Source organism: Bos indicus, chromosome 23 (genome assembly GCF_029378745.1).
Source record: "Bos indicus isolate NIAB-ARS_2022 breed Sahiwal x Tharparkar chromosome 23, NIAB-ARS_B.indTharparkar_mat_pri_1.0, whole genome shotgun sequence".
In the NCBI taxonomy this organism is placed as follows: domain Eukaryota; kingdom Metazoa; phylum Chordata; class Mammalia; order Artiodactyla; family Bovidae; genus Bos; species Bos indicus.
Genome location: NC_091782.1, coordinates 53,563,350 through 53,576,179, shown reverse-complemented (window position 1 = coordinate 53,576,179; position 12,830 = coordinate 53,563,350). Strand labels below are relative to the sequence as shown.

At 50.2% G+C, this 12,830-nt stretch overlaps 1 protein-coding gene across 4 annotated transcripts in view; it reads right to left on the bottom strand.

The window, feature by feature from the left end:
* GMDS (GDP-mannose 4,6-dehydratase) overlaps positions 1-12,830 on the bottom strand; it is a 435,953-nt gene that overhangs the window by 67,124 nt on the left and 355,999 nt on the right. For all 4 annotated transcript variants that reach the window (XM_070778494.1, XM_070778496.1, XM_070778495.1 and 1 more), the window contains one exon: positions 7,760-7,878. In XM_070778494.1, the coding sequence (XP_070634595.1) occupies positions 7,760-7,878 (119 nt within the window). The remainder of the gene's footprint in view (positions 1-7,759; positions 7,879-12,830) is intronic.

Below are 12,830 nucleotides of genomic sequence, written 5' to 3'. Positions count from 1 at the left end.
CGACAGTCCTCATGGAAAAACCTAGAGAGTCTAGGCTTTTCATTTTACAGCAATCTGCCCTCATTCCCACCCTGCATGCCACACACACAGACACACAATCAAACTCTCAACTTTCAAATATTCGTTTTCCGTTACCGACTCATGAAAATGTTGATTTATTTACCAACTGTCTGCCACTGTGCGGGGCAGGATGCAAGGTTCAGAAAGGACCCAAAGCAGGTTCGGCCTCGAGCAGAGAATGCCCAGTCCGCCAGGGAGGGTAAAGTCCCAGGTGACCTAAGATCGCGGTCAGAAGGGGCGATGGCTCGGATGTGGCGACTGTCGGGTCCACCTTGGGCCTGAGGTTCTGTGATCGCCCAGGCTCTGCTGCTCAGAGTGGGGTCCAGGGGCCAGCAGCCCCCACATCTGGCATCCTGGGGGTCCCGTTAGATGCTCAGGCCCTGCCCAGACCTACCGGATCCCCAAGTGCTTCTCAGCAGTTAGCATTGGAGGACTTGTGCTCCACGGGAGACAGGCCAGCCGAAAGATGCCCTAACTCTGATGGTAGGTGAGTTACTCCTGGAGAGCAGGGGTGTTCTCATCACAGCCACAGCCCCCCGGGGCTGGAGCTGAGGGCCTGTCCTCTCCCTCCCTGCCCGCCTCTCTGCTGAGCACGCCCGTAGGCTCCTCCTGGTCACATGAATGTGAGGCGTTGGTGGGACTCGACTGTTTGGAGTCCCAGACATAGCATCAGTTGCCCGATCTTACTGGTTTCATGCTTTGCTGTCCCTAGCATTCACTGTAGACAAATGTCACTTTCCATCAACACCGTTTCCTCACGAACAGCAAAAACGGCAGAGCACCCGATGCTCCAGCCCGCCGTCCCGCGTGCTGACACGTTTCACCTGCTCCTCTCCCTGAGAGGCAGGCCCTCACCTCATCTCGGGGTGGGCGGGGTGGGGGCGGTGGGGCCGGGGCCAGGCCCAGGGAGGGGGCAGTGAAGCGGGGGCCAGGCTCGGGAGCGGGGGCGGTGGAGCAGGAGCCAGGCCTGGGGCCGCGCGTGGAGCCCCTCATCCGACGCCATGGCACACTGCGTGCTGAGTCCTGGGAGAGGGAGCCGGTGGCGACGGGGAAGGGGCCCTCCAGGCCCAGCTCCAGCTCGGTGTTTCCCTTGCCTGTCGCTGCCTGGCGTCTGACTGTTCGGAATCCGTTCCCAAGGAGGCATGGTCGGCCTGTCAGAAGGCCAGCTGCAGCGGGGCCGGCCCGGAGCGGTCCCGACTCTCCGGCCTGCTCCAGCTGAGATTGGAATGCTGCTCATGGGGCCCGGAGACGATCCAGGGAAGGAAATTGGAAAGAAAACAAACAATTGAATGCAACTTGCAGACAGCGTTCAGAGAGCCATCGTGATTTCATTATCTGGCCCTGAGAAGGAATTCTGTGTCTCAGCCATGCTGTGAGAGCGCGCATCGCTGGCGCTCTGTTCCCACGCCCGGCCATGCGGACTCGGGGCGCAGGTGGCCGCCGGGCAGGAGGCTCGGCTGGGGGCGCAGGGCGGTGCTCCAGTGTCTCGGGCCATCGGCACCTCACACCCGCTCTCTTCCTGGGAGATTCGGGAAAACGTTTTGGTTTTCGACACTCAAAGGTGATGCTGAATACCACTGAAGCCTCGGCTGGTGGCTTGGTCTGTCATCTGGAACGGCGTGAAGGCCCCTCCTGAGATCTGCCGTGGGTTCTAGCGAGACTACACCGGGCCTTCCTGCCGCCTCTGGGGATGCGGACGCAGGCTGCAGCGGGGCTCCGAGGGACAGAGGGCACTCCCAGCTGGCAGTCCACGCGGCTCTGTTGTTCAAGTAGGATTTCGATACAGGGTCATCTTAAGAAGCGCTGGGTTAAACAACGCCACCCAGACTCCTCACTGGTGATTCTCCAGGAGGGGTTGTAACATCCAGATGAACTGGACACAGGCGCTCTTCTAAGGCATTTCCTCTCTGCGGAAGTCTCAGTGTGTGCAGGTCTGTTGTAGGTACTTTAAAAAAGGCGTTAGCCCAGGGGACCAGGGACAGAAGGCTGAACACAAGATGCCGTCTCCAAAGTGGGAGAACCGCACTGAATCCACAGGCTGATCCCAGGAGAGCTGCGCCTTCCCAGGCCCTGCAGCCACGGACACGGCGCACCTCCCCACTCGCGCTTTTCTGGTCTCTCCATCGATGTCTTTTAGGTTCCAGTGTGCACGTTCTTTCATGTACTTTATTAAGTTCATCTCTATTTCATTTTTCGGATTCTACTCTAAATGGTATTGTGCTTTTTTTTTTTTAATTCAATTCCCGGTTGTTGAAGGGCAGTGCACAGAAAGACAGTTAATGGTATTGTGCTTTTTTTTTTTTTTTTAATTCAATTCCCTGTTGTTGAAGGGCAGTACACAGAAAGACAGTTGACTTCTGTACATAGCCCTTGTATCCTGTGATGCTGCTAAATGCACTTGTTAGTTTTCCTGGCTTTTTGGGTAATTACTTATGTTTCCTATGTACTCCATCAAGCTATCTGTGAATAAGATAGATACACATCTTTCTTTCATTCCTTTTTCTTTTTTTTCTTGTGGCTAAGATCCAGGACAATGTGGAAATGGTTTGACAAAAGCAGACAGCCTTGCCCTGAGCCCCACTTTTAGAAGAAAAGCATTCAGTGTCTCCACATTAACTATGATGTTAACTGTTGGTTTTTCTCAAAGACCATTTATCAGCTTGAGGAAATTTCCTTCAATTTCTAGTGTGTTGAAATTAATTTTTAAAAATAATAGTTGTTAAATTTTATCAAATGTCTTTTCTGCCTCTATTGAAAAAAAATACGGCTTCTTTGTTTTCTTAATATGTTGAATTATGTTCATTTTCAAAAGTTAAACCAACCTTGCATTCCTAGAATAAACCCCACTCTGCCGTGGTGTACCGACTTTTTATATATGGATAATTTCAATTTGCTAATATTCTGTTACTATTTTTGGTTTCTATGTTCACTGGAAATACTAGTCAGTATTTTTCTTTTCATGTAACATTTTTATTTTTAGCATCAGGGTAATATTGGCCTCATCAAATGAGGTAGGAAGTATTCTCTCTTCTAAGTGAGTGTTAGGAAGGAAGGGAGTGTTTTCTTCGTTAAACATTAAAAATTCAGTTCTTTAAATACACATGGAACTACCACAATTTATAGATTTTGAATCAGGTTTGCAATTTGTGTCTTTCATGCATTTGCCCATTTTCTCTAATTTGAAAAAGTCACTGGCAAAAATCTGTTCATAGTATTTCCTTACCATTCTGTCAACGTCTGGGGGACTTGTAGGGATGATAACTCTTTTTTTTCTACTATGCATAATTTGTCATCTCTTTTTTTCCTGGATAGAGGTTTATCCACGTTTTGGTTGTATGATTTTCCCCATTATTTTCCTGTTTTCTATTTCATTTATCTCTATTTTTATCTTTGTCGTTTCCTTCTTTCTGTTTGCGCTGGGTTTAACGTGCTGTTCTTTGTCAAGCTTAAGATGGAAGCTGGGCTAACTGGTTCGGGCTCTTTCTTGCGTTTTAACATCAGTGTTCACAGCACACGCTGCTCTCTAAGCACTGCTTCGGCAGCGCCCCACACATTCTGGTAGGCTGCTTGCATTTTCATTTAATTCATAATCTATTCTGAATTCCCTTGGGATTTCCTTTTTTGACCTGTGAGTTATTGAGAAGCGTGTCAGGTGGTAAGCTCCAGAAATACCAGTTAGGTCAAGGAAGTTTTCTTCTGTATCTGCAGAGGCTTTGTCTACTTGTGCTGCAGTTACAAAGGAAGGCGTGCTGGCGTACACAGACATAGAGGTGTCTTTCTTCCTGTCGATTCCGTCAGTATTCTCAAGCACCTATAACTCGGTGTATATACATTTAAAATCGTTATGTCTTTATGAAGAATCAACCCCTTTAAAATACGAAAGGGCTCTTTATTCCTTCTAAGTAAATGAAGTCTATTTCATCCCATATAAATACAGCCACTCCAGTTTCCTTATGGGTAGTATCTGGATGTTTTTTTTTATCTTTTTACTTTTAACCTATCTATATGTTTATATATAAAATGTGTCTCATGTCAGTAGCATACTGCTTTTTTATCAAGTCCAACTTTATCGCTCTTTTGATTGGAGAAGCCCCGTCTGCTGTTTGCTCTCGCCCCTCTTTTCCAGCTTCTTTTAGATGAGTGGTTCCCTTGCATTTTGACTCCAGCGTTGGCTCGTGGCTATTTTTCATTTTGTTTCGTTTTAGTAGTTTCTCCAGAGTGTGCAGCACATACTTTAACTAATTGCAGTCTGTCTTCAAATAATTTCATGCCAATTCCCATCTGGTGTCAGAATCTTACAACAATGTAATGATGCAATGCTTCCATCCTGTCCCCACTCTCAGAGCTACTGCTATTGTACAATTTATTTATATATGTATTAGAAACCACAAATGTATTGCTGTTATTTGTACTTTCAACAGTCAATTACTTTTCAAAGAAATTTTAAAGTGAGGGAAAAAACTTATATTTTCCCACATTTTGGCTACTTCTCCTGTTCTTCATTCTTCTGTTTTCCTTCCATCTAAATGTTTTGCTGGTGACGAACCCTCACAACCTCTGCCTATCTGGAAAGTCTTTAACTCGCCTCCATTTCCGAGATGGTGTCCCCGGGCACAGACCTCGAGGCTTAGGTTTCTTTCTGCAATTTAAGGATGCTGCTACAAGGTCTTCTTGCCTTGCATAGTTTCTGATACCAAAGCTTTCTTATTTTTGTTCCCCTCTACATAATTGTACTTTTAAAGTTTTCTCTTTAGCATTTATTTTCAGTAATTTGGGAAACTTGGGGCTGTTATTTAATTCTTCTCCTGTGCCCTTTCCCCACTTTTTCCCCAAGACTCTGATTATACACGTTAGGTTGTCTGATTTTGTCTCACAGGTTAATCAAATCAAACTCAGTTTTTTCCCTCCAGTCTGTTTCTTCCTGTGCTTCATTTTGGATTATTTCTAGTACAACATGTATAAGTTTACTAGCTTTTCTCCTGCAGTGTCTACTCTGTTCTCAATGCCAACAGTGAGGTTTCATTTCAGATACTTTATTTTTCATCTCTAAAGGTTGCATTTGGCTCTTATAAAAAATACACACATTTCCTTATCTCTCCTCACTATACTCATGTTTTTCTTAATACATTTGACCGTTGCAGTGGCTGCCTCACCTTCCCTGTGAGCTCATACCACTGTCTTCATAATTCGTCAGTCTGTTTTTGTTGATGGATTTTCCTCTTGGTTTTAGGTCATTTCCCACTTGGTGACACTCCTGCTAATTTTTGGTTGAATGCTGAACGTTAAGAAAATTATGCGTCTGAGTCTAGACTTTACTGCCTTTCTTTGAAGAACACAGGGCTTTGCAGTGGTTGCAGGCTCAGTGACTTGTGAGCCCTGGAAGTCTGTGCGTCAGCTCCGCTGGCCTGGCCCTAGAGGAGCTTCCACTCAGGGTCACCCCACCTCCGAGCTCGGGCCTTCTGGGGACTCAGTCCGTCCTCTGAGCGAGAAGCGAGGTGGCTCGGTGGCGGCTGCAGCTCGCGAGCCTCCCGGCCTCAGGAATGCCCGGAGAAGCCTTCAGTCCCATGCCCGGGTAGTTTCCTGTCCAAGCCTGTGGAGTCTCCTCGTGTTTGGCAGGAGCTCAGCGGGATCCTGACGCACATTTCTGGAGCTCCTTTGCTTGCAGATGGCACCTTTCTAGAACTTGTCCACACCATCCACAGCCCCGGGCTCTGAGCCCTGACCCCCGTCTTCTCTGCAGGCGCGCCTCTTCCTCCCTCCCAGGTGGAGGCCATGCCTCCAGGAAGCCGGGTCCTGCAGGGCTCGCCTCGCTGGTTCCTTTCCTACCGGGGCCCACGGCCCTGCACTGCCGGTGCCGAAAGTTGTTCTATGTGTTTCATAGTCTCCTAGTTTTTCAAGGCAGAGGTTTAACCGAATTTCTGTTATTCCGTCATAGTTAGAAGTGGAAGTCCTTTCTTATATTTTAAAACTAAACCTTGGGAAAATATTTGGCAGATCCTCAAGAAGTTAAACACAGAGTTACCATAAGACCCAGAAATTCTACTCTTTAGGCTTTTACCCCCAAAGAACTGAAAGCAGGGACTCAGATACTTGTATGTTCACAGCAGCACAGCTCACAATAGCTGAAGAGGAGCAACCCAGCTGTTACAACAGATAGATAAGCAACACGTGGTCCAACCGCACAATGGAATATTACTCAGCCTTAAAAAGGAGTGACATGCTGACGCAAGTTACAACAGGGATGGACCTTGAGGACATCAGGTCCAGTGAGACGAGCCCGTCACAGAAGGACAGAAACTGTCACTCCACTTACACGCGGTCCCTGGGGTCCTCCAACTCAGAGACTGAAGCAGAACTTTTGTTGCTGGGGCTGGGGGAGGGGTGGAGAGCAGGTGTTTAATGGAGACGGAGCTTCCGGGTGGGGAGGCGGGCGGGCTCTGGGGACGGTGCTGTTGGTCGCGACTGTGAGTGCACTTAATGCCACTGACTCGTGGCCCCAAACGACGGAAATGGGAGACCCTATGCCATACACGGGCTTCCCAGGTGGCGCTGGTGGTAAAGAACCCGCCCGCCAGTGCAGGAGACACAGGAAACATGGGGTTCGATCCCTGGGTTGGGAAGATCCCCTGGAGAAGGGCATGGCTACCCACTCCAGTATTCTCGCCTGGAGAATCCCATGGACAGAGGAGCCTGGTGAGCCACAGTCCATGGGGTCCCAGTGTCAGACACGACTGAGAGACCAGGCACGCATGCACGTTACACATACCCTCAATAAAACAATCATGGAAAAAGAGGCTTCCGTCTATAATGCTGCTGCTGCTGCTGAGTCGCTTCAGTCGTGTCCGACCCCATACACGGTGGCCCCCCGGGGCTCCCCCGTCCCTGGGATTCTCCAGGTAAGAATACTGGAGTGGGTTGCCATTTCCTTCTCCAATGCATGAAAGTGAAAGGTGAAAGTGAAGTCGTGTCTGACTCTTAGCGACCCCATGGACTGCAGCCTACCAGGCTCCTCCGTCCATGGGATTTTCCAGGCAAGAGTACTGGAGTGGGGTGTCATTGCCTTCTCTGTCTATAAGACTGCCCCTAAATCTTCCAACAAAAATCTGACTTCAAGATTTGTGTAATTAACAAGTGGATGAAGTGTGTGGATTGTTCTGGTATGAGGGGTAGTGCTGGCTGGGCTGAGGACCTCAGTGAGACCCACGAACTGGATGCTGCTCACAGCCCAGTGGGATCTCCCGGCCGCCCTGTGCCCACGCTCGACAGTGTCGCTGGTCACGGGGAAAGCACACGGAGTCCATGGGATGGGGCCTCGGGTCAGCAGCCCACTCTCAGTGCTTCAGAGAAAAAGGTTTTGCTGGTAGTATGTTTGAAATTGACCTGTAAATTTTTGTGGTTTCAAAAATTTTAAATATATAGTGAAAGTATTAAAAACAGAGACTGTATAATGTTCTCACGTTGATCTGTTTAGAGGAATTAGTGACAGTAAAATCCCAGTAAAGCATGTATAAACCACGTACAAAATTTGAAGTTAAAAAATTAAAGAGCTTAAAATCATATTTAAAAATTAAAAAGATAAACTTCTGAAAGACTGAGCTTAGGCGGTGTCAGCGGGACAAAGCATCTGCTTCCTGCTCTAGAAGGGCAGGGGAGAGGCAGACTGCAGGCAGGCGGAGGGGCGCCCGTGGGGCCTACTCACACGATGGTCTTCCCGATGTGCAGAAACGACTTCTCCACGAACTCCCGCACGCTGTGGACCTCCCCCGTGGCGATGACGAAGTCCTCGGGCTCGTCCTTCTGCAGCATGAGCCACATGGCCTGAGGAGAGAGGCGGAGCGGGTGAGAGCTGCACGCTGCCCTCGAGACAGGGCACCCCCGCCGGGCCACGCCGACAACCCTCACACTGAGCCCCCAGGAAGCCCGACACACACACACATCCACACAAGTGCGTAACTGAACCACCTTGCTGCACACCTGAAACCAAGAAGCGGAAATCAACCTCAATAAAATGTTTTCATCACTCGTACCCACGTGTTTTTTTTAACTTATTAATTTATTTTAATTGGAGGCTAATTACTTTATAATATTGTGGGTTTTGCCATACACTGACATGAATCAGCCATGGGCGTACATGTGTCCCCCTGTCCCGAAGCCCCTTCCCACCTCCCTCCCCATCCCAACCCTCTGGGTTGTCCCACTGTACCAGGGACCCCCATTTTAAATAAAGTAGGTAAAAGCAGTAGGCGCCCCCTTAGAACACAGAGCCCACTGGCAGGTACACTCAACTTTTGCTTTCACATTGAAAGAGAACTGTTGGTTGGTGTCTCCCTGGCTGCTGTTAGACAAGCTGACAAATACATTTCTGAGGTCAACGGAGCAGCTAATTTTCTTTTAGAAGATGCAATCAACAAAGTTCAATTCTTCTTTATCCATCTGAATTTACGGTAGCCTTCTAAAAAATACAATCGTGGTTATATCTCCTGTGCTCGAAATTTTTTCTCGCGACTATTTTGCATTTTGGGTCTACTTCCAGACTGTCTTCAATCATGTTTTTGTCCTACGGAAGAGGAGACTTCTGGCCGTTTCACATGCCGCGGCGCTGCAGCTCATGTGGCGGTAAGCGGGGTGATGGAGACAGCCCGCGTCAGGGACATGGTGAGACGCCAGATGAGGGCGTCCTGCAGGAGACAGCCCGCGTCAGGGACACGGTGAGACGCCAGATGAGGGCGTCCTGCAGGACAGGGCTTTGTTCACGGCCACAGACTGCAGAAAGACCGGCGGTTTCATGCTGTGTTATAGTTAATGAACTCAGCTGCAAGACTTTTTAAAATTTTATTTTTATTTATTTGGCTGCACTGTGTCTTATGTGAGACATGTGGGGTCTTTTCCCTGACCAAGGATCGAACCTGAGCCCCCCTGCATTAGGAGTTCAGAGTCTTAGCCACTGGAGCACAAGGGGAGTCCCAGTTGTAACACTTCAAAAATTTTATATGAGTTATATTAATAATAGAGCTTGACCGGTTTTAAAAAGGCACAGAATGCAAGCTCTTCTCTTCGTCATGATGGCACGCCTGGCCTAGGAAGCTTGTGCTTCAGTGGCCCTCGCAGTGTCGGGGCTGGGGCCCCGCACCCTGGCTGTCCGCTCCTCGGGGGTGCCCTGCTCGTGGGCACCCGCGCAGGTCGGGCCCTCCTGGTGTCTCTTGCAGGAGCCTCCCAGCCTGCCTGCCTTCCTCCCGCGGCCTGACGCAGCAGTCTCCTGGGTCTCCCTGGGGCGATGGCTCCCACGCTGACTTCACTGCAGCCACCTCCCCGATGAAGGGACCATCCCGCCTCCCAAACACACGAGCTGGGGCACAGATGCGGCACAGATGCACACACGCGCACACACACTTTCTTCAAAATACTTTCAAAGTTTTTAGGAAAAATCAAATTATGCTCCTGGATAGAATTTCTATTTGAACGTTTTTCTGAGGGATTAGTGTATACACTTAAGTGTGTTTTACTCAAATTTCCATTCTAAAAATAACATTTCAAATGGGTCTTTCAGGACTGCTCAGCTTATTTTATTTCTTTTGAACACTATGTTGGGGCTCAAATGGTTTTGAAAAAAATCGTATTTTGAATCATGTGAAAGAAAGTGAGGACAGCTAAAACAAAAGGACAGCACGTGGTGACTGGCCGGGGCTGGGCCACGCGAAGCGTGGGCACCGGCCCGGGGCGGGCTCGTCCCCGCCGGGAACCCGGGGTCACCAGGAGCCTGTCCCTTCGCTGGACCGAACGCCAAGAATCTGCCCTCTTCTTTTCCAGCAGACCGTCCGCGGCCTCTGACCTGCCAACGTCTAGGCATTTCCTGTGAAGTTCATACTGTCCCAGACTGCAGTCTGGGAATGGGAAGGGAAAGGATATACAACTCCAGATTTATTTGTTATTCCTGAGCAGTTTACTGGTCTTAACAGAGGGAAAGGGCTTTGTCTGAACTTCCACTGAGCATAGCGGATGGTCCTTGACTGGTGACGGGGGCCGGGTGACACCCGGGTCAGCGGGCGAGCGAGCTCATGTCTGGAGTGGCCGCGGTCAGCGCTCTGCCCCCAGGTCGCGGCGGGCAGCCCACAGGGATGCTCGCCCAGCCCGACACAAGGGCCCCTGAGTGGGAAGCGATGGCCCGGCCTCTGCACATAGCTGGGCACGGTGACCTGGTCCACTTCTCCCTGGACAGACGGTGCGGCTGAGCAGGGTCCACCTCCACATGCCTTCCTGATCACGGGCAGGAGGGGTGACCCGTGATCGGCCCACGGCTTCCGACACAGAAATGCTCCAGAGGGGACAGGCGTCAGACATCAGGGTCCAGCCCCATCTCTCCAGGTACGAGGGGCCCCATGAGGATACAACAGACGTACCCATGTCCTCACACACTCATCACCTCCGCCCTGACCTGATCACCAGGGCAGATGAAAACCTCGCCTGCTTCTCACGTTTTCACCTGTCCCACGGGGAGGAAAGACGCCAGTGCAGGGGCGCACCGAGGCTGGAAATTCCTCCGCAGAGAACCGTCCCTTGATGGCAAATGGAGCCTTCAGCTGTCCAGCCGCATTTCATGGCACATGGAGTCGGGGAGACCTGACCCAGGTCACTGACATCGGAGGGCCAAGTCTAGATGGTTATAGATATTCGCTCCATCTGGAAGTGTGTTTTCTTATAACCATACAATTAACCTAGCTGTTTTACAAATCTGATTACAGAAGTCAAAATAAAACTTTGATTTAAAAAATTTTCAAAAAAAAAAAAAGAACCCTAAAGCCCTCCTCTCCCACGCCTGCTTGTTGGATGTTCGGGTCACGGACGCGTAAGTCCGGGGAGGGGCCCCGCCTCCCTGGGCGCGGGGCTCGGGCGGCTCCCACTGGGCCAGTGGAGAACAGCCACAGTGCACCGCTGGCCAGCGGCCCGATTCCGCACACGCCCTTCAGAGCGCGGGGTGTGTTTGTCTCCAGAACCTGGGTTCGGCGGTTGCTTCCACCTCGCCGTTAACCTCCGGCTTGGTATCCAAGCCACGGACACTTATTAACTGAGCTGTCATCCGTGAATAACGAGATGTGTTAATCAAGGTTCTGTTTAACTCTGTCCAGTGGACTGCTGCGTCTCAGTCTTGTGCCTGTGTGGTGTGCTTCACGGGCCCCCATCATGGAAATGGTCTAAACATACACACATGCTTACAAATACACACGCATGTACACACATACATACACACATATACATAAAACAGCGGAGAAAGCCCGCAAACTATTTCTACTGAAAATCAGAGTCATTTGAGAAATGGAGATAAAATTCCCCGTAGAGTGTTCTAAGTGTGGAACTAGGCACATGCATTTTCTTTAAGTTCATTCAGTAGCTGTCTCCATGACGACAGCCTGGTGTTCTTAGCTTGAATCAGGACGTCGAGGAGTCCTGGGCAAGGCTGGGTCTTATGTTTGTGGGACCCACAGCGGGAGGTTGAAGGCACCCCAGGGTCGGGGGAGCACCCCTTACTCTGACATAGTTGGGGAACAAATGCAACTACGTTGAGAAAAATTTGGCATAAAATCAAAACCTCAACCTAGTAATTTCTTCATGGGCAAAAATACTGAGGCTTGTCGAGTCCTTTGATTAAGGGCCTTTTAGACATTTTAAAGATACAAACTTACTAGACAGGAAAAAAATCATTAGATCATAAATTAAAAAAAAACCCCAAAATAACAGAACAAACTTAGAAGGCTCTCTAGCTCTCGCTACGAACGGTCATTCAACACTGGTACCGACGCTCTGAAATGGACTGGGCCAGCAGTGCCCTGCCCTGGCGTTTGTTCCAGCCACACCCACGGACCTGCGAGGTCCGAGGCGGGGGAACCACAGCCTGGTCGCCCTAGTCCTAGGGAATCACCCTGACCCGGTGTGTCTGGAGCGCCGTCTGCTCTCTGTACACGCAGAGCCAGGTAGCACGGCCGTTCCTGCTCTGCTCTCCGCGGACGCTCCGGCCGTTCCTGCTCTGCTCTCCGCGGACGCTCCGGCCGTTCCTGCTCTGCTCCCCGCGGACGCTCCGGCCGTTCCTCCTCTGCTCTCCGCGGACGCTCCGTCTCTGTTTTCCCGGGCGCAGCAACCACGCGCGTGTGGGGCCTCTCCTCCTCTCAGGTCTGCTGCGTGCTGCCCGGTCACATTCATGCTTGTTCTTTTCCACATTCTTTTATCTGATTTCCTTTTGCTTGTTCCTTTGATTGTTTCTAATAACATTTATTTAAATTTTCTTTCTAGTGTGGCTGCAACATCGTGAGTGATTTTCTCTTGTCCACGCCGTTCCTGACTACTTCAGCTCAGCTCTTTCATTCATTTCATTTATTTCCTTCAAGTGTGGAATCTGCAAACATTTCCTTAAAGGGCCAGAGAGTAAACACTTGAGGTTTCTGAGCCACAGGCTGAACCACAAGCACTCAGCTCTGCGGCCGGAGCTCCGAAGGGCCACGACAGCTCAGGGACAGCCTGTGCGGCTGCACTGCTACAGAACCGGCGCCTGGCCCACCGACGCTTACCTGTCCACCTTGGCTTCTAGCAAACAGAACCGGACTGTGCTGCCTGTAGTTCCTCTGGATCCTGGTATTTTCCTCTGACACTGCTGCTTGCGGTCAGCATGCATGCCTGCCTGCGTGTGGGGCCCTCGTATTCCCCGGCAACCCCGTCCCCAGGCCACTCCCCTTTCCCACTGTTATTATTTGCTGCAGAACCGCATGAGGAAGAGCAGAAAA